This window comes from Colletotrichum lupini, chromosome 3 (genome assembly GCF_023278565.1).
Source record: "Colletotrichum lupini chromosome 3, complete sequence".
Taxonomy (NCBI): domain Eukaryota; kingdom Fungi; phylum Ascomycota; class Sordariomycetes; order Glomerellales; family Glomerellaceae; genus Colletotrichum; species Colletotrichum lupini.
Window position 1 is genome coordinate 4632783 of NC_064676.1, and position 22240 is coordinate 4655022.

Below are 22240 nucleotides of genomic sequence, written 5' to 3' on the forward strand. Positions count from 1 at the left end.
GAGGCTCTGTGGTAACAGGCCGAGCCGATAAGAAGTACTATACTCAAAAATCAGATATTCGTTGTTGCTGGAGTATGTAAGTGATGGCGGGAAGTTGCAGGTGGATGGGTCCTTTTAAAGAGGTCACGAACACTGAAGTGCCAGATCCGTAGTGGGGCATGCGGCTTTTAAGTGGCTCCCAAAGCTGACCTGGACGGGCCCTTGTCATACTTGTAGAGCTAAGGTAGACCGTGACTGTCACTGGGGTACCTCGAAGGATAAATGATGGCCGGGCTCATTGTGCAAATAGGTTTGCTTCTAATAATCAATGATTGAGACCTCCGGGCTCGGACATTTGACTTGCTCATATTACGAACCAAGGCAGACGTCAAAGTATTATGGTGTTAGGATTTGGATTCGAGAAATAGTCGAGTGGCGGTACTTGAACCTCCAAAAGTCGAGGTTGGCTCCGATTCACCCATGTCACATGATGACTGAGCTAGTCTACTTCGGGGCACAAAGGTACCTCCAGGCTACTGCATTGAGTGGATCTTGACTGCCACTCGTAGCTTCTCTGTTGCTTGTTGTGACGGAGCTAAGATAGATGTGGACTATCCTGATCCCTCTGCCGTCATTGCAAAAAACACCAACTCTTCCTCGACTTCGCGACCTTGGATAGCAACGGAGCATTTGAGGTAATCCCGAATATTCAATATGGCGGACTCAACATACATCAAGCCGGAGCCATATATCAAGCCCGATCCCGAAGCCATACCTGCCGCTCCTGTCGACGACGATGACCTATACGAAGATGCTGGCGATCTGGAGTTCTTCGACCAGTTCGGTGATCAAGGCTCCTTCGGCCAGGCATATCTAGCACGCGTTCCGAAGGACCTGTGGGAAGCATGGGATAGCTTGCCGGATGACGCAGAAATCGAGATTGGCACCATGCGACAGTGGGATGTGGTCCGTCCAGATGGCAGCGTTGAGGTACTGTGATATACGCGACGCGACAAGTCTGGATCGACGGTTGAGCTAACTTTTTTTGCGCAGCACCATTTCAAAATGTTACTCAATTCCGACCGCGCCGAGCATCAGCTGATGCCGAAAGAATACGACTTAGAGATGGGCAAGGAGATCGCGCGCAGCACGTTCGTTTTCACCGAGGAGGACCTACCTGGCTTCAAGGCCAAATCCAAGGCGCGAACAGATGCTGCAAACGCTGGCATTCCGGCTCGATTCCTGAGACCCAAGACGGAGAAGGTAGAGAAGAAACCATTCGAGAAGGGTCGCAAATGGCAACCCTACTACCGCAAAGCGATCCCAAGTCAGTTTGATGCTCTCAAAGTGGCGCAGATCAGCGGCTAATTCAACGCAGAGAAGACAAAGATTGCCGCTAGGATCCAGTACGAGCTGGCGTGCAAGCCAGTCGATAACGCGGAGAGCCAGGCAATTCTTCAACGGAAGCAAGTCGAGGCTCAGAGGCCCAAGCATACCCTGCAGATCATGGAACAGCGCGCAGCCAACAGCATTATCCACCATGGCTCTGCAGCTGCGGTTGAGAAGTTTGGCTCCTTCATTGTGAGTAGCACTCAGTGGGAATTGGTAGATCCAGTACTAATGGAGAATAGAAAACGTCTGCGCCTACCAAGGCCACCAAGCCGAAGAAATCCGAAAACAGATCCGCCCGCATGTCGGAGGAACAACTGTTGGATGGTCTCATGGAGGCTTTCAGGAAGTACGAGTACTGGAAGATGTCGATCCTCAAGGCTAGATTTGACCAGCCCGAGGCTTTCTTACGCCAGACATTGGAAAAGATAGCGGTACTTAACAGGTCCGGCATTCACGCCAACGAGTGGTCGCTTCAGGAGCACTTGAAGAGCATGGCGTCCGGCGCCACTAATGAGACGGCACCGGAGGAAGCCGCCGCAGAGGACGACGATGACGAAGTGATTATGGAGGATGTTGTCTAGTGACCATTCGCAATTATACACAGATCGGGCACAGGAACCGCAGGGCATCGCAAGGCGTTTGGAAGGGAATTTTTTTTTCGCATGGAAAGTCTTGGATGGAGGTGGCTCTTACAGTTAGGGACTTTTTGATACCCCCTGGGACACTAGGTGACGACACACGTGTCGAAGGGTTTGCAGCTGTCCCTCCCATCACAGAACGATAGAGCAAAACAGAGAAAGCGATATACACTCTGCCTGGGATGCACTCGATGAAGTCCACATCCGATGGTGGTAGCAACAGAGTGTCCACTGTCCCGACTATTGACATGAGCATGGCTGTCTTTCTTTCCTAGTCCAACACCACTTGTGATCAAAGTGGGGAAGTGCACAGTCATCATCACTCGACTTCATCGGCTTGGATCCAACTAAGCCAATCTTCCCAAACACAACGTCAAGACCGCGCTATATCACGTGTTGCGGAAATGCCCCCTTTAACTCCCATTCTCGTGTTGGACTTTGATGGTACCATTACGACAAAGGATACGATTGGTACATTGGCAGAAATCGGCCTCCAATTCCAGCAGCAGCGCGGGGTTGATCTCTCTTCAAAATGGCAGCAGATCCTGCTAGATTACAGCAAAGACCATGCCAACCATGTGTCCACGTATCTTCCAATCGCAGATGACAGATCCTCACTCAAAGACGAGCTCGCCTTCTTGCGGGGTCTGAAGGAGGTTGAAATGCTATCAGTCCAGAGAGTCGAGAGCTCAGGCATCTTCCGGGGCATCGGCCTGGAATATCTTACACTTGCCGGTGAAACTTGTCGAAAGGAAGGGAGAGTCAAGTTAAGGGATGGTTTTGCGGAGCTCATGAATGCTGCCAGAGAGAAGGGCTGGTCCGTCGCAGTAGTCTCCGTCAACTGGTCTAGATCATTCATCAAGGGTGTCCTCTCAGACTATAGCGTCGACGTTGTCGCTAATGAGATCGAGCTGAACGGGAGCATCTCAGGGCCGGAAGTAGCAGGCTCATCAACAAGGCAGGCATCTTTGATGACGTGCGAGGATAAGCTGCGAGCCCTTCGAACATTGGCGGCTCGGCGAGGAGTAGAGGATGTTGGGGCGCTGGTGTATTTTGGCGACTCCACTACGGATATTGAGTGTCTTTTGGCAACCCGAGGAGTTGTGATATCGTCCAACGCCGAGTCGAGTTTGATGAAGACTCTGAGGAGAATAGGGTACCAAGTGCCAAAGGTGGATAATGTTCAGGCGCCCGAAGGCACAGCATGGGCATCAACCTTTATAGAGGTTCTCGAAAGTGAATTACTATCTTTCAAGAAGTCCACATAATAAACCTCTAGTCTTCTAAACAATGCTAGTTGATCCTTTGGTCGTGACGATGTTATGTTAGGCAGTGCTGTTGTCTCGCATCCTTTGTTCAGACATCCAGCCTGATAACGACACAAGATCTCGATCCCCTTTGTTAACTTTGGTAGAAAACATCAGTCAGAGGCCCGCGAAACACCTACATGTCTAGAAACAACTGCAGTACTTTGGGTTTCGATTCATGTTCGACCTAGGCAGGTCATCTATGCCACACGGTCTGACGTCGAGCATATAAGCGTGTCGAGGTTCGGGTCGAAGTTGCCATGTCAGATCTCTACTTCAACCACAAAACACCAGTAAGTCCAATCCCGCTCGACTTTTCCGTTTCCACTACTCTTTTATCTAGCAAACATGTGTTTCTACCGTGCCACCGTATACGAGTGCAAGCACAGTGAACTCGGCAAAAAGGTTACAGTCTGCAAATTGCAGAGGGACCTCCTCAAGTACACGGAAAGTGCTACTAGTCACACATGCATCGAGCGCCGTGTACACTCGATGAACTGCGTCCGGAAGGCTGGAGTGTGTGACAAGTGCAAGCGTCTGGACACACTCAGAGACCGCACGGCAGATGCGTTCAAGAGCCTACAGAACACGCTACGAAAGCGCAACGTTGTCGATGACGATTCTGGGGGTGATGGCCTTAGAGCTCTCGAGACCTTTGAGGCTGTCGAGGTCCCCAAGGTTGAACTTGATTCGGATGATGATAGTACTGCAGCTCACGAGATCTTTGAGCTTATCCCGACTCCTAGGCTTGACATGACCCCTGACGAGCTTGATGACGAGGGTGCCACTCCATCGAAGGGAGAGACCTCTGCGGCTTCTGAGGTCTCGGAAACCTCTGAAACCCAAGGTGCCTCTGAGTCTTCCCGCGAAACGGTCGAGGCTATTGACACAACCAAGAGTATTGTCGAAGATGAGGCTACGGGAGAGCCGCAAGGCTCTTCTACTTGATTACCAAGCGATGGATGTTGGAATTTTCCGTAACCCACTCAGAAGACATCAACGTCGTGCACTGCCAAGTATGATTCCTTCTTGCTTCGTCCTGTGTTGTATTGTTTCCCATACATAATTTAAAATTGAGCTGGCTGCTGATAAAATACGTGAGGTTTGGCATCATTATACCACCGCTCAGTGAGGATGATCTTCGCTTTGATGCTCTCTAATGTAAGTGGCATCTGGTGATATCGCAAAGCATGACGAGGAATTCAGGAAGGTGATCTCGAGTGGCTGAGTTGAGCCGCATTGCGTGAGACGTAAGTTGCATGACCATCATTTTGATAAACAAACCTGGGCCGAGGCTCAGCAGGAAGCCTCCGTAACAGGCAGAGGGCTACCGTTGATGATGGATGTAGAGCTTATATCCCGGCTTTGGTGTTCTTTCTCTATAGATGCCACGCTCGGCTTTCAACTGGAAGCAGATTATTTTCTCACGCGTTAATTGGAATGAATACGGCAAGTAAAGACTTGGAGGTCTATGTACGGAGACAATTAAGCAGAGCGAAGGTCAGAGGCTTCAGTACCTCGATAGCCACCACCACGAAAGATAACAAAATATCAACAGCATGGCGATCTTTTTTACAATTGGAGAAACATAGCACAACGGGAGGCTGGGATACGTATACTTCGACATCGAGACACAGTAAATCGTATGTGTTCTGCCTTCATGTGCATCTTGTCATCTGTGAAGACTTGCAAGTTTAGCTGCTCAGAGCGTGAGGCATACCGCAAACGAGACTTCACCGCTCGCTTCTGAGTTGGGATTTCGAGAGGTAAGGGTGGCGCGGACCACAACCGTGGCGAGAGGTAAGATCATACCTAGGTCCCGTACACCGGCATTGGTCTCCAAGATGCGGGCCCGATCCGGTCGAGTTACATCGGGAGATGCAAGGCCGCCTCACGTCTGGAATGCTCGGGAATCGCCACACTGGGGCTCAGATTCCTCGCCTTGTGTTGTGATGACTGCGGGTTGAACTCCCAGTAACGTAACGCAAAGCAAGCTTCGCCCCTCGCGGATTTCCACAAATTCGTAACCAAAACAAGAGCAATCCTACAATAGGAGAAACTTGTCACGACACACTGGCAGTATCGTAGCTACTGGCATTGCGTGGGCCTAGAGTCAGCTCCTCCTAGCAGGGCCTGGGTAGGAGCGGCGAACCTGTCGAGGAGTAAAAGGCATCCGACGGCAAGAAGACTGGATGAGACAATTCAGACACGGCTGGGCCAGGTGTCAGGTCACCTTTAGACGGGTTACAGTGCCGACAAGCGAGCGGATGTGCCAAAACACGACACGCAAAGCATTGACAGAAATGTTTAGAGGCGTGCAGACTCGTGTGCGATCAAAACTCCCAATTCTCGGTTTGGACGGAGGGGACTGTTGAGGCGCAGACATGGATGAGACCGGTACGCTTCTCAGGCTCCTGACGAGCTTTGTTGTTCACAGGGGTTGTTGTGTAGGTATGTATCAGTCGGGCCAAGCGATACAAATCATCCGATGGCACGAAGGGTTTGAGGCTTCAATAACCCCATGTGCCCGCTCACATACTGCAAACGGCCGTTACAATGTGCGTTGCTTCGAGTCGGCTCAGTCTGTTGAATGCCTATCGGTATAGGGGGCCTAGAAACGAGGTAGGGAAACTTGGCATGGAGTCGTCTTCGTATGACGGACGGACGAGCATTGAAGACAATGAAAACGAGGTGCATAATGCAGGCTTTGTTCAATGAGGTTAGGTGATTTAAGATACCAAGCGATGCAATGCAGAGAAGCCGGGGGTGGGCCGAGGATATTGGCGTTTGGTGTTTGGCGTTCTAGCCGTCAACATGGTGTACACTATGATGTTGGAGCTGGAAAGACCGTGCGTACCTAGGTGAGGGTAAGGCTGGCCAAGGAGGTTTGAATTGAATGGCAGTGATGCATTTGGTGTGCCAGAAAAGGAGCCATTATGTATATAGATTTATGGTCTGAGTGTTCCAAGTTGACGGTTAAACGATCCAGGAGCTCTCCTGGAGCAAAGTAAGCCACTAGAAACGTATCTCGGCGAGGACGGGTTTTGTAGCAGCTGGTAAGCGAAGTACTCCGTAGTTGCTGCGCAAACGTGGCATAGTTCGGATGGGACTTTGTGGAACAGAGAAACGCGGCTCTAGCTGTGATGAGATCATTAATATCCGCACGCTAGAGTGCATACTACAGTGCTGTATAATATTGGTGAGGGTGGGGATTCTGAGTAGGAGGCGGCATGACAGAGGCAGCGGTGTCCTTGGAAACTCAGATAGGGTTGCACCCAACGCTAGATCACATCGACATCTCAGGCGATCCAGAGTCGACTCCTCTATCGGGTTGCCATCGAGTATATTGACAGCTCGTAGCTCAGAGAGGTGAAAGAGAGCAATGCTCTTACAGACAGCATCCGTGAAGTGATTTCTCACCTATACTCCTTGCCTTCTCCTGCAGGTACCTGGGCTCTGCACAGGAGTTCCCAGCTCGGTCCGGACGCTCGCCAAGGCAGAAAGATTCATGCAGGATGAGGAGAGACCGGGCGCGCTTCGCTCCCATTGAGGTGTCATTGACACTGAGAAGGAGAGGCATATCTGAATCTTGGTTTCGAGGCGTCCCGTCGGCTATAGTACATGGAAAGGAAAGGCTAATGTACCTGTGTATCCGTAGGGCGTTGGATCTTTGGGTAAGGTGCACTTCACAGTAGGAACCAATGGCGGCCTGTCTAAGCTGCTTAGGTGTATATTTACGTAAACCTACTCTTCACACTAACGACGTGCATGCATGCACTTTACCTCGAGGGGAGGCACCCCAGATGTTGTACCTGCCTTACCTTATTTGATTTGATTCAGGTACCAACGTACCGCATCTGGCTCGACTTCTAAGCGCTAAGGTAATCGGTAGCAATCTCACAATCACCGAGAGGCCTTGAACCTCTGGCGTGGTTTGTGATTCGAATTTTGGAAGCCTGAAAGCCTCCAAACATAGAGCTGTGCATAACACTCGGACAGAACGGATACGGAAAAGTCATCGCAAGTTGGTCGCCACGGGTCACCCTGGAGATCAGGAGGTACATTGCGGAGCAAGTTGGCGGGAGTGAAGCAAATTGCGCCAACTGGCAACTGCTTGTAAAGTGGAATACAGGGGGGGAAAGAGGAGACGCAACTTGCAAATGGAAGGCTGCTTGCACCCCGCATCCGCGTGCGCGCAGCACGCAGATATCAATCAGGGTCTGGCGGCATCGCCGCGCCGGCCCTCTATTCGCAGGGGAAAAAAGGACATGGAGAGTGGAGGACTATGAGTTGTGGAGGCTGGGCCGGTTGCCGCCGCATCCACTTGGAGCATTGCAGCAATATAGGTACCGTCCAGTCCTGCATCCTCGAGGCAGTGTCTGCGTGGAATATGTTTCTTATGCTGTGCCACGAGAGATGTACAGAAACAGAGATTGTGCTGACGACAGACCAGAGACGAGACAGACTCTGTACTTACCTCACTGTGCGGTGCTGGGAGACGACTACCTAGATTCATGGCAAGGTAAGGAAGGTATGGTGCATGACCAGCACACAAGCATCTGACAATCCCAGTCCCCTGCAGCAGCGCTTTCTGTTGATCGTGACCAAATGGTTCGCCGTAGCGGGCGCCGCTCTGAGGGGTCTGAGTCTTGACTCTGCAGTACGGATACGGATACCAACCAATGTGCCAGTCAAGTACTCCGTAGTAAGCTAGGCAAGCTTGCTAAGGCTCGGGTAAAGACGACCTGGGTGCCTCGACAAATTTGGGTGCCCATTATGCTGTTTTCCTGCTGCTGCATAAGGCATCGAGTCCAACTCAATCAATCTCGTCTTCAGCGCCTCTCATCTTTTATTAAGGGTCGCTTGCCAGAAGGACATCCCCCTCCCAACATCCACTCGTCCCCGACACAACAAACAACCTGCGGACGTCAAGTAGATTGCTAATACAAGCCAGGGGAAAGGAAACAGAAAGAAGCGGTCCGTCACAGGCAGACAAAGAGCCATGTGTAATATGCGGCGTGCAGCGTGCAGCAGCGGTTTGCCGATGGCCTAAAGTGATGGCGCCCGCCCCCCTCCTCTGCTTCATTACCATGCGCAGTAAGGCAACTTACGAATACAGCTTACTCCTGAGCCCTGTGCCCAAGTTCTCGGTGGCTCTGGGCGTGCCCCAAGTCCCCTAACCGATTAGATACTCCCCATACTGGGCTCAGTAGGGTAAAGTGTCTTGGGTGCCAACCGCGCCTTAGTAACCTTCCCCCCCCACCCCCTTTCCACATGGCTTGGATGTATACATCCCCACTGTGATTGACAGAGAATACCTCCCCAATGTACTTTATGCTCATCACGTTTTCATGTATCATGCGTCTCCCTAGGTACTTGCCTAGGTTCCTAACCAGTGCATTGCTTTACAAACTCCCTATCTGCCTTCCATCTCCCGCCTCTCCGCCTCCAGCATCCGCGTCCGTCCTCTCTCGTATATCTCCGGGCGTGCTATGGGCACCCCCGGCTACCCTCCCGTCCCTGCCCATCTTCCCTCCTTCAGAATCAGGACCCCTTCGTCAGCCGCCCAGGGCCCTTCTTCTCATTTGCAACCCGGAATGCGTGACTCTGCTTGACACCACCGCCTTTTTATCCTTCATATTGCTGCCCTTCTGCCCATCTTCTCGCCTATTCGTCGTGCCTTGTTTATTTGTTTCGTCTCTCTGCTCCTGCCCTGTCGTTGCTGCAGTTGCAACTCCGCTCCTACCGATCCCATCGACTCTTGCCCTCTGCCTTCCTCGACTTCATTCCTCTCTTTCACACTCTCTCACCAATCCTCCTCGCTCTTCTGCAAACAACACCGCTCGAGAACAAACGATTCTTTCCCCTTCAAGGCCCAACCCAACGCCAAAAGTTTCAATCGATCTAGCTGTCGATGCAGTTCCACACAAGTACGGCTTGCAACTGATTTGTCCGACCGGTCTCCACGCCGAGCTCTAGTTGTTCCCCCCTCGAGACAACAACCGCCCTCAGAAACTCGTGCAACCTTCACGACGAGAAAGGAACCGATTTCCTCCGCAGTCTACAAGCTCAGTTCCCCGCAGCTAATGTCGCCCTCGCCAGCCTGGCACATCGGACTCTCCGACATACAACATGGAGCCCGTTCCCGAGACTGAGAGAATGGAGGAGTTCCGATCCTCACCACTTCCCTCGCTCCGTATACAGAACCCGACATTACTCCCTCCTGCCGTTGCCGAGCCTGAACCTTTGCGAAAGCCCCCGACTCTCCGCCGCCAGACTGATCCCAGTCCTACTTCTCCGACTACGCCATCTTGGACCTTTACCCCTCTGCCCTACCGACCACGTACTACCTCGCCCTTGTCCGGTCACCACACGAGATCTAGGTCAGCAGCGAGTTTGGCCCCTCCCATGTCTCGCACCCAGTCTATGCCTGGCGTCAATGGCGCCGGTCACATCCTATTCTCCCCTCAACTCCGCCCCGCCAGTCCGTCTGGATCGCCCGCCCGCGTGCGAACACCACGGAAGCCTGTCGACGAGGCATTCCCGACTTCACCTATCCGCGCCTCCGCCTTAGATCCCGATCGACAGACTGCAGAGCGATACAGTTCTCCAAACCTCATTGGACCGACGCCCTCTATGGTCCTGCCCCGACATCGCCGCCCTTCCTCACCACTGCGGAACCCTGGTACTGCCAACACTCCCTCGTTCGCAATGCCTACCACGCCTACATATACATCGGCGTCGTCTTCGCCATCTCTACGAGGATACGACTCTCTCTCACATGGCTACGGAGTCTCTCCTTCGTTTCCTTCCTCGTCAGTCCCGTCGACTCCGACATCTACAAGATCGAGAAGCCCAAGCATTTCTAGTCTGGAAACTATACCAGATTCGCCTGATGCGGAGGAGGCAGCTATGGAGGCAGAGAGGATTGCCCAATTGAAGGCTGCCGCAGACGCCGCAGAAAATGGCGATGCTACTGAGGTGAAGGGCAAGAGCGGTCTAGACGCGCCCTTACGTGGCAGAACGTTAGGAGGGTTTGGATCGAGAGACAAGCGAAAGCGCTGGAGTGTGTGTGGCGCTGAACGACGACAAGATCTCGACTTGGAGACGATTTGGGAAGACTGAGAATTTGGAGACCTCAGAACAGAACGTACATCGCAAGTACGGACGACAGTGAGGCAGACACGTACCGAGAAATACCTCAAAGGCTGGAACAAAGCGAATCGTTTTGAGGTCTGCAATGGCGTACAATTCCCGACACTCATTTGTGCCGAGTGTCTGGGTTTCTTTGCACTGCATTTAGCATCGACAAGGTTATGGGCATGGCGGCGTTCACTGAACTCCTTCTGATACCCTACACTGCATTTCAACTCCCAAAGGGCATGACGGAAAGATTGTAATCATATTTGGTTTCTGTACTTTACTACAGATGGGGGTTTTAACCCCCTTCCGACGGGACTCGACCCTCTACTTCGAGAAATGGCGTAGGAGGTCTGCTTGTGAATGAAATATACCACATTCATGAACTTTATTCTCCCTTCCTGAGGCGTCTTGCCGACAAGCCGTTGTGTTCTAATGTTTTGGCTCATTGCGACGATGTCTTAGCCGTGGTCGCTTGAAAGGGTTGAAAACAGCCCCCCTTGCGTGATACTATCATCCCCCCTCCCACTTCTTCAGGACCCGACTCTCAATAGACAGCACCCATAGTCTTCCCTCTATTCTTGAGCCCTCCACATCTTCTGGGAACCAAGGGCTCGAAGCCTCCTGTGATGGAGATCATGCAACTCCCTGAAGATCTGAGCGATGACAGCGACAGTGTATAAAGAAGGCAATGGCTTTCACTTCAAAGGTCTTGGTGTATCAGGCAACTCAGCATCTATCCAGCTTGACACAATACCCTACAGAAATTGTTGTTTTGAGTATTCATTGCTCGAGCCTTTCAGTGTCTTCCTATTGCTGTCCAGATCATTTCTCAACACCATGCAGCAGAGCCTCTTCTTGGGCATCTCCGCCCTTCTCCTCGGAACTGCGGTAGCAGCTCCGAAAGGTTCAGACGAACAGGTGAGATTTACAAGAAACTCGAATCAAATCTTAAGAGATGGATAACTTGCTAACGAAATTGGAAACCAGGTCGTCGCTCACATCGTCCGAGGCCCAGACTCCCAACCGTACCTAGAATCGGGCGAATGGGTCCGTCCCATCGCCGCCCGGGGCCGCTCCCAATTCCACTTCAACGGCACCTCCAACGGGACTTCGTCTGCTGTCGGCACGGGCACCGCCGCGGAGACCGCCAGCAGCACTCACTACACCCTCTCGTACAACACCTCGTCCACCGCTTCCGCCTCCTCCTCGTCGTTCCACGCTTCCGGATGCCCCGAAAGTGTCACCACCTCCTTCACCACGGTGGACGTCACGTTTTACATCACGGCGACGACTTCGTATGGCGGCAACTTGACATCGTCGAGGGGCACCGGCACAGCCTACCTGCCTTCGTCTTCGTCCTCGCTGCCTGCCAACTCTACCAGTTCGAGAGCAGCATGGAACACCACCTCCTCGACTTCCATGATCCTCTCGACCGGCTACACTTTGCCCGTAAACTCAACAACCGTTTCATCCGCGGCACCGTCCGAGTCCCCCTGTCTTGACGACACCGCCAGCACCCATCAGCCGTACCCTAACATCACGTCGACATACTCCAGCTCATCCTTGACGACCGGGGGTTCAGATGGGACCGTCACCTCCGTACCCGTCTGGCACAACACCACGTCTGCGGCCCCCTCTCAGACAACCGAGCCTTGCGATGATGATATGAGCTCTACTTCCTCATATACCAACTCGACTTCAACGGCGTTCAGCAGCCAGCTCAACTCCACGGCGCCGTGGTCCACCAAGACATCCACCAGCGCGGCCGTGGAGACGCCTTGTGACGATGAGACCAGCACCGGAAGCACTGTTCCTACATTCACATCTAGCATGCCCGTCGCTAACTCGACTACGACGTACATTCTCTCCACAAAGACTCAGAATGGGACATACACCCAGTCGGCCACCACCTCGGCCAGCGCCACGACCGAGCCATGCGATGACGAGACCACCTCCAGCGCCTCGGTAGCCCCAACATCGTCCAGCTGGACAACACCGACGCCCAATGTGACTCCCTTCCTCCCCAACACCACCAGCAGCATTGCCACGTCCACCGCCCAGGCGACGACAGCCTTCTCCTCCGTCATTCCGACGGAAAGCTGCGTCATCGACACCTCTATGGCGCCCATCACCACCGCCTCGTTGACCACGGTCCCTACCTCGACGACAATCCCAACAAAAACAGTCTGCCAAAACGACGCGCCGACGGGCAAGCCAATGCCGGGCAACAACCACTGTGGCGTCCATGGCTTGCCGGTAGGTAACTACTTCCTGGCTCGCTTCGTCAACAACGCCCCCAACGTACCCGTGACCCTTGAGGGCTGCTACCAATTCTGTGCTGTAAGTTGATAATTCTCCCTCACCCTCTTTCTGAGGAATCCAAGCCCAGCATTGCTGACGAAACTCCTCCTTCACAGAGCGTCATGAACACCACCGACGGCTGCAAGTCGTACCGTTTCTACCCCGAAAAGGGTCTCAACGTCCCGCGGTGCGACCTGTATGGTAGCACCGTCGCTTACGCGCTGGACTCCATCGACAACGACCACCCTGATCTGTGGTTCGATCTCACTTGCGGCTCGCCCTCCAGTGAGCAGTGGGCGCACCTTCCAGGTATCGAGCGTCTTCACGAGCTCGGCCTGGTGAGGTAGATATATACCTTACTGGACGGCGACTGAGGCGGCTTGTGTTTAGAATTGAACATACAAAATACGAAGGATGCTGTTGGAGCATCGTAATACAACTAGAAAAGAGTAATAGGGGGTCTCCACAAGATGGAGTGGCAATTATGGAGAACAACTCATAGTAGTGCATAATAGTATAATCAAAAATGTTCATTATTCGTATCTGTCATGGCTTTTTTCTTCTTCATAACTTGCCATATGGCAGCCCGTCATAGATATCTAGTCAAAGGGTATTCGCCGCAGATTATCGCGGGCCCCTCTCTTCCTCATCTCTTGAGCAGCGGCGACACTGCTCGGGACCTTGATGCCGCAGCAATCACCCCATCCGACATGTTGATGCTTATGCTTGCTCACATTCCCCGGGTTAATCTCGCCGCTTTCCTCTTCATGCTCTTCGTCGCCTAGCTCAAAGTCCTGCTCTGTGCTCATCCCATCTACTGCTGGAATAAGTGAACCGAACAAGAAGTGTTGCATGACCGGCAGTTTCCTCAAAACCTCGGCGACGAACATTCGGCGCATACCACCCTCCACCTTGGTCCATGACTTGGAAGCTGAGATATCGTCCAGCATGGGGCTGTGCCATCGTAGACCCTTGACCGTTTTCGTATCGTTGACGAAGTTGACCTGGCCAAGGTAGAGATAATCTTGACTAAACTCCTCCAGTGTGAGGTCTTGGTGGATCGCCAATGGTGTGATGAATGGATGGTGCAGAAGCTGCGAGGCGCCAAATAGAAATGGAAGAAACTGGTAGTCATCCAAGCCCCATACACCGTGTGAGCCAGCGGGTTCCAGATAGTACGTCAACTGGACGTTACGCATGACCTGCAGGTACCGCTCAAAAACCCTGAGGACCAATGGTCGGAAGTCGCCCTCGGTGATGATTCGAAGTTGGTAAAGGCATAGGAGCCACATGATGAAGTTAAGCTCATGCCCTGAACCATAGTCTATACGTTGCCTGTTTCCAAAGGAATGCTCCAGATAGACCAAGACCTCAGTGTTTGCGGCCTCGCCGACGCCTAATCCCGTCTGCCAAGCCGCTGCCTTCTCTTTCACCAGGTCTAGGAACGTCCGGAAGGCTTTGTTTCCAAAGCGTGAGCCCTCTTGATCGTCGGGGGGGGCCTCTTTCACAAATCCATCTACTTCGTCGAGTATGCCGAGGATCGACCGTAGCGTAGGGGCGAGTTCGCTATCTTTAACGGCAGAGCGAGGTGTATCTTCGACGGACTCGGAGAGGCCAAAGACGAAAGCTAGAACCAGCGTGTATGTCGGAGACGACAGGAACAGCTCGTGGTCTTTCTGGGAAAGGATCCGTCGCGAGGGAGTCTTGTATTCGTGGTCATCGAGGCCTAGTGGTGCGGGCAGAGCGGGCGTCTCGGGACGTGGTGTTGGATTGGAGGGAGTTGGTCGACGTCGGCGGGGTTCTAGCTTGGGAATCTTATTACTCAAAGTAGGCACGACTGTCGTGCCGGCGTGCGTTGCAGTATCTGCTGAAGCCATGGCGGGAGTGAGAAGATTCGGGAACAGATATTCAGTGATAAAGGAGTGGTTGTGCAGCCAAGCTTGGTGGAATATTGAGTGATGTTGAAGTCGAAGTGAAGCTTAGAAAGCTCGCTGTGCTGAGTACGTACATACTTGTCTGGTCAATGAAGCAGCCCCCCACCTGAGGTAAGGTAGGTAGGTACGGAGTACCTCAGGACGTACCTGCCGACGCAGATCTTGATTGCAATTGGCCTGCTGCTGAGAACTTTGCCTCGAGACAGGTACGTACCTGTGGCTCGCCAACTTCATCCTAATTTTTCCTCCCGGAAGTTGCTTGAGGCAGGATATACAGGTTGTCGTTGTACTAATTCGCACTCGCTTTTCGAGCAAACCTCAAGGGAGAATTCCTAACTCACCAGTTCATTCCCTTGTTCTCATTCGCCAACATTGCCGCATCACCATTCGCCATGACTCTCAATTCGAACCCCCAGGCCCGCATCTCACATCTGCCGCGAGCAGATGGCTCGGCAACGTTTTCAAGAGGCGGCTATTGCGTGGTTGCGGCCGTCAATGGGCCGATTGAGGTCCAACGACGCGACGAAAACCCCTTCGAATCAGTCGTTGATGTTATCGTACGACCTGCTGCAGGGGTCGGAGGTCAGACTGTCTTTCTTCTGGCACCTTGTGGTCAATTTTGCTCATACTCGTGACGACTATTTAGGCACAGGAGAACGCCAACTCGAGAACATTCTGCGGTCCGCCCTTCGCCAGCTGATTCCCGTCAAAAACTTCCCTCGATGTCTTATTCAGGTTACGCTCCAGGTGACTGAGACGCCGCAGAATGACTATGCAAACAGCAAAGTAGTACAAGCTCAGTCTGTAAGTAATAAGTCCATCTCAGATATCTCAAAGCCACCGCCCAGTGTCGCCTATCGAGTGCTGTTGCTGACTATCCTACTCTACTAAAGAGTCTGCCTCTGCTACCGGCTCTCTTTCACAGCGCCATCCTGGCCTTGCTGTCGGCTGCTGTGCCTTTGAAGGCTATTGCCACATGTGCCACTTTGGCCGTTGTCCGGAAGGGTGACAAGATCATCGCTGACCCGTCTCCTCTGGAGATTGACCAGTCAAAATCGCTTCACGTTGTCATCTTCACGTCGCAGAACGACCTGTTGTTGTTGGAGAGTGAGGGGACGTTCTCCATGGCCGAGTGGGATGAGGTGATCAACAAAGGTCAATCAGTGTGCAGCCAACACCGTCAAGCGGAGCTAGGTGTCGCCATGGACGATGACAGCCAAGACGCAACCGACATGCAGCAGTTCATCCGGACCGTCATGGAATCAAAGGCTGCGTAAAATCAGCCCATCAATCGAAGTATGCAGGGTCTTGGAACCGCCGAGCGACAACCGAGGCGCGGGTGGTTCCTTATTCAGGAGTTCCAGTGAAGGAGGGATATCGACACTGGCTCAATGTAATCGATGGTGAGAAGGACGATACCAACGAGCAACGCGCGGCATCGACGTCTCGCCTCTAGGCATCAGGGACTGCGTCCTTGTACCAAAAGGGGTGGTCTGGATTGGTTCACTCAGTTATCAACGGTGAGAACGACAGACTGGGGAGAGTATCGAAACGAGACGGCCGACGGGGTGGCAAGACGAATTATCATGAGGTTTCCTCAGGGGGAGAGCAACGATGACAGCACCCGGAAACACTGTTGGAGCTGGGAGCCGGGGACCGGCTCGGCAATGGGCCTCTTCACAGGCTATCACTTATCACAAACGTCAGAAGCAGTAGCAACATGACACGGAAGACAAGGGCCAGAAAGTCATCCCGCGGCCGATGTTGGGAAAGTAACTTACCCGGGTCAGGTCGCATATCAAAGTCAAGTAAAGTGGATTGGTTGTTATCGACGGCGTTGTTTGACCTGTTTGAAGGTCGCTGAAAATGCGGCGTGAGGCGGTGTTTCAGCTCGATCTCAGGGGTCCTGAAGCGGGCAGGGGCACGGAGAAACCTGCGACAATGACAGGCCTCGAGGTTAGGAGCTACCGGGTGTTTCTGACCAGTACGTCTCCCGTCGCGGTGTTACCTTTGACCTTCTCCCGCCTGCGGAGGAAACTGGAAACGGCTCCGTGACCGTCTTCGGCGGGAGGGAGGATTGGGTGTCCTGCCTTTCTGCATCGGTCGGCACTGGAAAATGACACCATTTTCCAGTGGGTGGAGTATCTCCTGTTTTACCTGGCGTACCTTAAATGCCCAGGCCTTCGGGTACCGTTGGTAGAAATTCTATTACCCTGAGAAGATCTCCCAGGTTATCAAGTCACTCCGTGCCTGAGATGGCGATGCCAAAAAACCATCCACGCAATAGTCTGGGTACCTATGAAATAAGGTGACCAATGAGTAGTAGCCGCCAAGAGCCACGGTTGGATACACCATACGAAGCGGCATGGCATTATATTGACTCTGCTCGGGGTGGCTTCGGGCCAGTTTAAGCATAACTGATGTTGGCATGCAAGTAGGGTCGGAATGCGGTAGTATGGTATTCGCGTCTCATCTTCCGGAGCAGCTTTCCTATCGTCTCCTTGCCTTTATTGCAGAAGCTCAAAGCCATGATCTTGGACTCCTGTCTTTCATCTTCATTGGCCTTCAGTAAGCAAAAGGAGTGACTTTTATCGTTGCGTATGCATGTGTTCCAGCTTGGTGGACCCGGGCCTGTGACCGCTGTTCCGCTTAGCAGTTTGGGCGAAGGCAGTGCCGCAGAGCTTCTAGAACGTCGTGCCAGGAAGGCAGAGGCAGAGGTACCTTGACTTATCAGCGAGGAAGTTTCCCTATACAGTGTGATAACAGATTTTTGGGGTGTACCAAGCGCATGTGTTATCCAGTAACATGGGCCGGGTAACCGCCAGCCAAGGAGGTCCATGTACATACAAAAAATAATAACAAGGTAAGGTGGGAAGCGTGATGAGGTGAAGTAACCTAGGTGCTTAGGTATTAGGTAAGGTAGCTCTGTCCACGGCGGGCCAAAAAGCAGGCGGTGTTTGATCCGCATTAAGTCCAAACCAGCTCGACTCCTCCTTCCTTCTCCATGCAACGCTGATGATAACAACAACAACAACGAGAACAACGGCGACAACCTAGGGACATGGGATTGTGCAACAACAGCAGTACGGGAGGTGGATTGTTGTCGAAAGCAGCACAGCCCTCATTCGTACGCTCTGCAGGTTCCCACAGACAACGGACGGGAAACTTCATCTGCCATGTCTCTGATTATCTGATATCACCAAGGACCTCTACTATTTGTTGAACACATCAGTGCTGGTCCAATATCATCTTGGCTAAGGCATCTCAAGGTCAGGTTCGTTCCGAGGAAAGTCTTGGCTTTCGGTTCTTCTTACACCTGGCCGATTCTTGTCGTCGCATCCCCCACTTCACTCACTCACCTCGCCGGCGGTCGACGTTCTACCGGGTGGGATGCTCCAGATCTGCAAAGAGGTTTTCTCCCTGGAGTTCGACAAGCCATGATCTCCTCTCCTAGCAAGCCGTCCGTTCAGCTATTGGATGTCTCGGCGCTCCCCAAAGGTAATCGAGCCGTCCAGCAGCAATCGGGCTACCTCAGACGACAGCCTCGATCTGCAGATATCACACACACCTATCTACCACTGACCCTTGCTTCTTCTCTTCCTCTATCTTGCTGTCATCGGTGGATCATTGTTGCCGTCTCGGGAAGCCTAGGACCGCCCAAGCCGAGCAGCAGCAGAGAGTCAAGGCTCACGTCCTCGAAACACACTGGCATAATGCAGTCCATCACTGGAAGAGGATCTACCTAGATATTGCCCCTCGCTCAGGAACAGGACACAGGCCAAGTTGCGGCCTGCGTCTTCCAGCGGAAAGTTGAGGCCAGACCCGGCGGCGAATACACACACGCGCGCGCACACACACACACACATATGCACACGCACATGAAAGAAAACTCGCATGCCGTACCTTACTCGACTACAAACGAGTGATTCAGGAGAGAGTCAGAAGAGATGTTGCCGCCAGGATTTGTATAAGGTAGTATGGGATATGGGGAAAGACTTGTCATTTGAGACGACGGGAAACCGGACAGATTGGTTGTTTCGCCTCCGACAATCCTGGCCTAGCGGCGTCCCAAACATGAGAGTGAGACTGCGCAAGCACCGGTCGATCAGGGCAAAGCAGAGACCAGATTGAAGCCGCATGGCTCTTTGGTTTCTACGCGTTGTGCGGATACCTAACCTCTGTCCAGTCGATAGCCACGGTTTTGGTGTTATCGCAATAGCCACCGGACCATCTATTGTGGCTGTCGCACTACCGTACGGGCATGCTTCCCATGCTGCCTCAGTATCGTGATCGCATGAATTGCTCTTGTCATTGGATCCAGCGAGCGCTAACTATTGTTACCGCTTGTTGGAGATAGTTCCACGTTGAACGCAGTCTGGCCTATGGTGTTAATTCTTCTCAATATTTCAACAGAAAGTAGAAAGTTCCAGTCAAGGGCCTCCGACAAATACAGTCGTGCACAGATCTGAGGTGACTCGATGGCTGGATATCGGACTGCCCGGTCTTTCTTACACTTTGTGGGTGATCATCGATGCTACTACATGTGTACTAAAGACAGGACCAAAAAGTCCAGACAAGAGCTGATCATGGCAGACCAAGGGCAACAACAATAACAGCAACAACCAGTCAAGAAAGAGGGGCCTCCCTCGTCTCGTCTGTTGGCGTAAAGGAACATAGGCTCGAGTTGCAGAGTATTCGGTACCGTCACAAGTGCGACATTTGTGGCGACCCGAGCGGGTACACGATACACTTGGTGTCCCGTCTCTTGTTGCCTCTCCTGGACGCTGGCCGCAGCTGGAAAAGGGGTTGCTGTGCGTGAGGTGCAGCGGGCCTGCAGCGTGCCGCGTGCCTGTCAAGACACGGCAGCATCTGGCTCCAAGGCGCCGGTAAGGTATGTAGACAGTGGTAATGTAAGGTAAGGACGTATATACGCAATACTCACGGGCTACATCAGTCTCCGCACAGCAGGTAGCCCTCTCAGTATTGGCTCACCACGATCCAACGGGCCTGCCTTGGCTAGGGACTGGGGACCAGAAGACGTTCCCGGCCCACCACGGGGGCCTGCCAATGTCATGCCGCCCCTTGTTCGTCTCCCTTGCCCTCTAGAGAACCTGGCTTTGCAGAAGAGGTTAGAGGAAGAGACGTTTGACTGGGGATCGCCAGGGATGTGGACGGGGAGTACGTATCGACGTTTTACCACTCGCCGCACCTTGCTTGCTTCGCATCCTCTCGCTGGCTGGCTCTCACACCCGTATACTTCATCATAAGCCCGATCTTGTCGAGGAACCAGTCCTATCTCTGGGTCTACACGTGTATCCGTAGCATATGGATGCATCGTAACATGCCTACCTGAGTGACGACTACGGGTACACCAAGCCATTATCGGATAGAGTCCGTAGATACGTATCTGTGCTCCAGGCCACCGATTGCCTGGCCTCCTGGCAGCAGGATGTTGCATGCAACATGGTAAGGCGCGTACTGCGGGTGCTGAACCTTGGAAGTTTGGAGGCTGCCAAAGATGATAGTAACACGGTTAAGTATATGGGTCATGGATGTGGCTAAGGAGTAGTAGGGTATTCGTAGTTCGTAACTTCGTCCTTCGTGACTTCCAACAACATGGCCAGGGCGGATAGAAGAAAAAGGTAATAGGTTATGGATCAGGACTGGGGGGCAGGCACGGGTACCGAGAGGGAATAGAAGATTGGCTTCTTGATGTCCGTACCTTACACCACCTGAAGACGGAGTAGGGATACCTCTTGAAGAAAAGTCAAGTGGATTATTCTCAGCCCGTAGTATGTAAAGTAGCAGAACAGGGTGCCTGAGCTTGGGCGTTGTGGCGGGAGCGCCCTTTGTCGCATCACAACCATCCTGCTGCTCGATTCGATCGACATCAGACTGAAAACAATGAAAATGGAGAGGGGAGAGGGGGGGGGGGGGGGGGGCTAAGGGGAGGAGAGGGGAGAAATGTCTATTGTGACTTAGAATATTAAAGCTCCTGCACTGCTGGGACGAATCTTGAACTGGCCTCCCCTCTGTTCTTTTGTCAGTCAGTCTGGTCACTCTCTTATTTCGTCTTCGTTTGGTTTATCGCTCTTCTTCCTCTTCCTCCTCCTCCTTCTCTCTACCACCACAAACTCCTCCTCTTCTCCCCCCCCATTCACCCCGTTCCTTTCGAAGCAGAGCTCCGGTAGTTCTAGCAATTACCTCGGCCGCTACGTCTTCTGGGGCATTGTTCATAATTCTTTGCTTGACTACCTCGCTTTGCCTTGTCTTTGCATCAGATACCTTGCTTGTGCACTGCATTGCTATCATACCCCTTTTCACTTAATTACTTCGTTGCGGCTGCTGGCTTTTCATCGCTTTTTATTTGATCGCCTTCGGTTTCACACTGTCGACTCGGCTCAGTTCTCGTCATCCTCAACCTCAAGACGCCCCATCCGGACTACCAAGAACCGACCTGCCAGACGAGTAGTTCATCACTCAGATTCTGGTTAGTCGTCACACCCGACTGCAACATTGTCAGACAAATCAGCAGTCATCAGCCTGGTTTAGTCACCCGCTCCGAGGCGGCAATTCGACTCAATTTAGCGTCATTCGTTCCATCCGAGACTCCGTCACACCCGAGTCACAACTCTGCAGGAATTGCCCAGCTTAGCTGCACATCGACCTGCATCTCTAGAGGGTGCGTGAGAGAGCAAAAACAGGAAGACAGACAGTCTCTCCGAGCGTAGAGCCTAGAGTTACGGTGTCCATCTCAGTAAGATTGCGAGGTTGCCAAGCTTGCGAAAGCACCGACTATTTCGGTTTGGACACTGTTCTGAACCTGTGTTCTACCCGACATCAGAGACGTTCTGAACACACTTGTACGAGTTTGTGGTAAATCCGCCCAGTACGGATACCCGTTCCATCACGCAAGCAACGGTCGTTCAATCGCGGCCTAACACAAGGATCTACACGGCAATAACGCCCATCAGTACTTGACCGATCCCATCGGCGTCGGTGGTCCGTAAGGTCCGGTTGCTCCCAGTTTCCATTTCCTTGGACTCTGGAGTCTAGAAAGTTGCTTGGTCGACCTTCTTTTGTGTGTGGTCTCCACGTTGTAGGAACAGTTCTCTGGTACTTGCTACTTCTCGGTTCGCCAGCAGTCAGTTGTGTCTGCTATTACCGCTTGGTGTTCGAACTTCGCTCGGCCTTAGCGGAGAACAGGTCCCTGCCACCACCCGACCCCCTGCCCACTTCCACGGTTCGCCTACCAAGTCAGAAGTACCCACCTTGAGGTACTCGTGCCTTCCACCACATACCTTACGGAGAAAGGTACTTAGGTTTTCTGCCGTGCAGCCCAGGCCCCCGGAAGGTGCTATTATTACTCTTTCGTCACTGCCGCTGCATTATTTTTTGCGACAATTAATTACCACCTAGCCGTCCATCGCTCACTTTCCGGCCATTCACCCACCTCAACTCACCTTGCACCTTGGATCGGTTCACGCGGTACAGAGTACTTCGCTCCTCCATCCATCACACCCATACCCCGATCTCCATCCACCTC

At 52.7% G+C, this 22240-nt stretch overlaps 9 protein-coding genes across 9 annotated transcripts; 5 read left to right on the forward strand and 4 right to left on the reverse strand.

The window, feature by feature from the left end:
- Window positions 1-693: 693 nt before the first annotated feature.
- On the forward strand, window positions 694-3277 carry CLUP02_06153 (transcription initiation factor IIF; the record flags this gene model as incomplete). The annotated part of the gene is made up of 5 exons (XM_049285156.1): window positions 694-969; window positions 1033-1306; window positions 1358-1560; window positions 1611-1951; window positions 2362-3277. 5 exons carry the CDS (start codon window positions 694-696, stop codon window positions 3275-3277), a joined length of 2010 nt encoding a protein of 669 aa, XP_049142299.1.
- Window positions 3278-3664: 387 nt separating this feature from the next.
- Window positions 3665-4264, forward strand: CLUP02_06154 (uncharacterized protein; the record flags this gene model as incomplete). The annotated part of the gene is made up of 1 exon (XM_049285157.1): window positions 3665-4264. One exon carries the CDS (start codon window positions 3665-3667, stop codon window positions 4262-4264), a length of 600 nt encoding a protein of 199 aa, XP_049142300.1.
- Window positions 4265-4472: 208 nt separating this feature from the next.
- CLUP02_06155 (uncharacterized protein) lies at window positions 4473-5611 on the reverse strand (the record flags this gene model as incomplete). Its single annotated transcript, XM_049285158.1, has 6 exons — window positions 4473-4643; window positions 4834-4968; window positions 5037-5206; window positions 5239-5375; window positions 5409-5504; window positions 5565-5611. The coding sequence occupies 6 exons, from the start codon at window positions 5609-5611 to the stop codon at window positions 4473-4475; spliced, it is 756 nt and encodes a 251-aa protein (XP_049142301.1).
- A 38-nt stretch (window positions 5612-5649) lies between these two features.
- Window positions 5650-6896, reverse strand: CLUP02_06156 (uncharacterized protein; the record flags this gene model as incomplete). Its single annotated transcript, XM_049285159.1, has 5 exons — window positions 5650-5738; window positions 5812-6118; window positions 6291-6454; window positions 6496-6669; window positions 6737-6896. 5 exons carry the CDS (start codon window positions 6894-6896, stop codon window positions 5650-5652), a joined length of 894 nt encoding a protein of 297 aa, XP_049142302.1.
- Window positions 6897-9448: 2552 nt separating this feature from the next.
- Window positions 9449-10441, forward strand: CLUP02_06157 (uncharacterized protein; the record flags this gene model as incomplete). Its single annotated transcript, XM_049285160.1, has 1 exon — window positions 9449-10441. The coding sequence occupies one exon, from the start codon at window positions 9449-9451 to the stop codon at window positions 10439-10441; it is 993 nt and encodes a 330-aa protein (XP_049142303.1).
- An 855-nt stretch (window positions 10442-11296) lies between these two features.
- CLUP02_06158 (uncharacterized protein) lies at window positions 11297-13107 on the forward strand (the record flags this gene model as incomplete). Its single annotated transcript, XM_049285161.1, has 3 exons — window positions 11297-11377; window positions 11447-12799; window positions 12877-13107. The coding sequence occupies 3 exons, from the start codon at window positions 11297-11299 to the stop codon at window positions 13105-13107; spliced, it is 1665 nt and encodes a 554-aa protein (XP_049142304.1).
- A 252-nt stretch (window positions 13108-13359) lies between these two features.
- CLUP02_06159 (serine/threonine-protein phosphatase 2A activator 2) lies at window positions 13360-14637 on the reverse strand (the record flags this gene model as incomplete). The annotated part of the gene is made up of 1 exon (XM_049285162.1): window positions 13360-14637. The coding sequence occupies one exon, from the start codon at window positions 14635-14637 to the stop codon at window positions 13360-13362; it is 1278 nt and encodes a 425-aa protein (XP_049142305.1).
- Window positions 14638-14987: 350 nt separating this feature from the next.
- Window positions 14988-15971, forward strand: CLUP02_06160 (exosome complex subunit Rrp46; the record flags this gene model as incomplete). Its single annotated transcript, XM_049285163.1, has 3 exons — window positions 14988-15276; window positions 15341-15498; window positions 15588-15971. Coding segments are annotated over 3 exons (831 nt in total), but the record flags the coding sequence as incomplete, so codon positions are not given.
- A 3668-nt stretch (window positions 15972-19639) lies between these two features.
- Window positions 19640-20152, reverse strand: CLUP02_06161 (uncharacterized protein; the record flags this gene model as incomplete). Its single annotated transcript, XM_049285164.1, has 2 exons — window positions 19640-19998; window positions 20044-20152. The coding sequence occupies 2 exons, from the start codon at window positions 20150-20152 to the stop codon at window positions 19640-19642; spliced, it is 468 nt and encodes a 155-aa protein (XP_049142307.1).
- Window positions 20153-22240: the final 2088 nt, after the last annotated feature.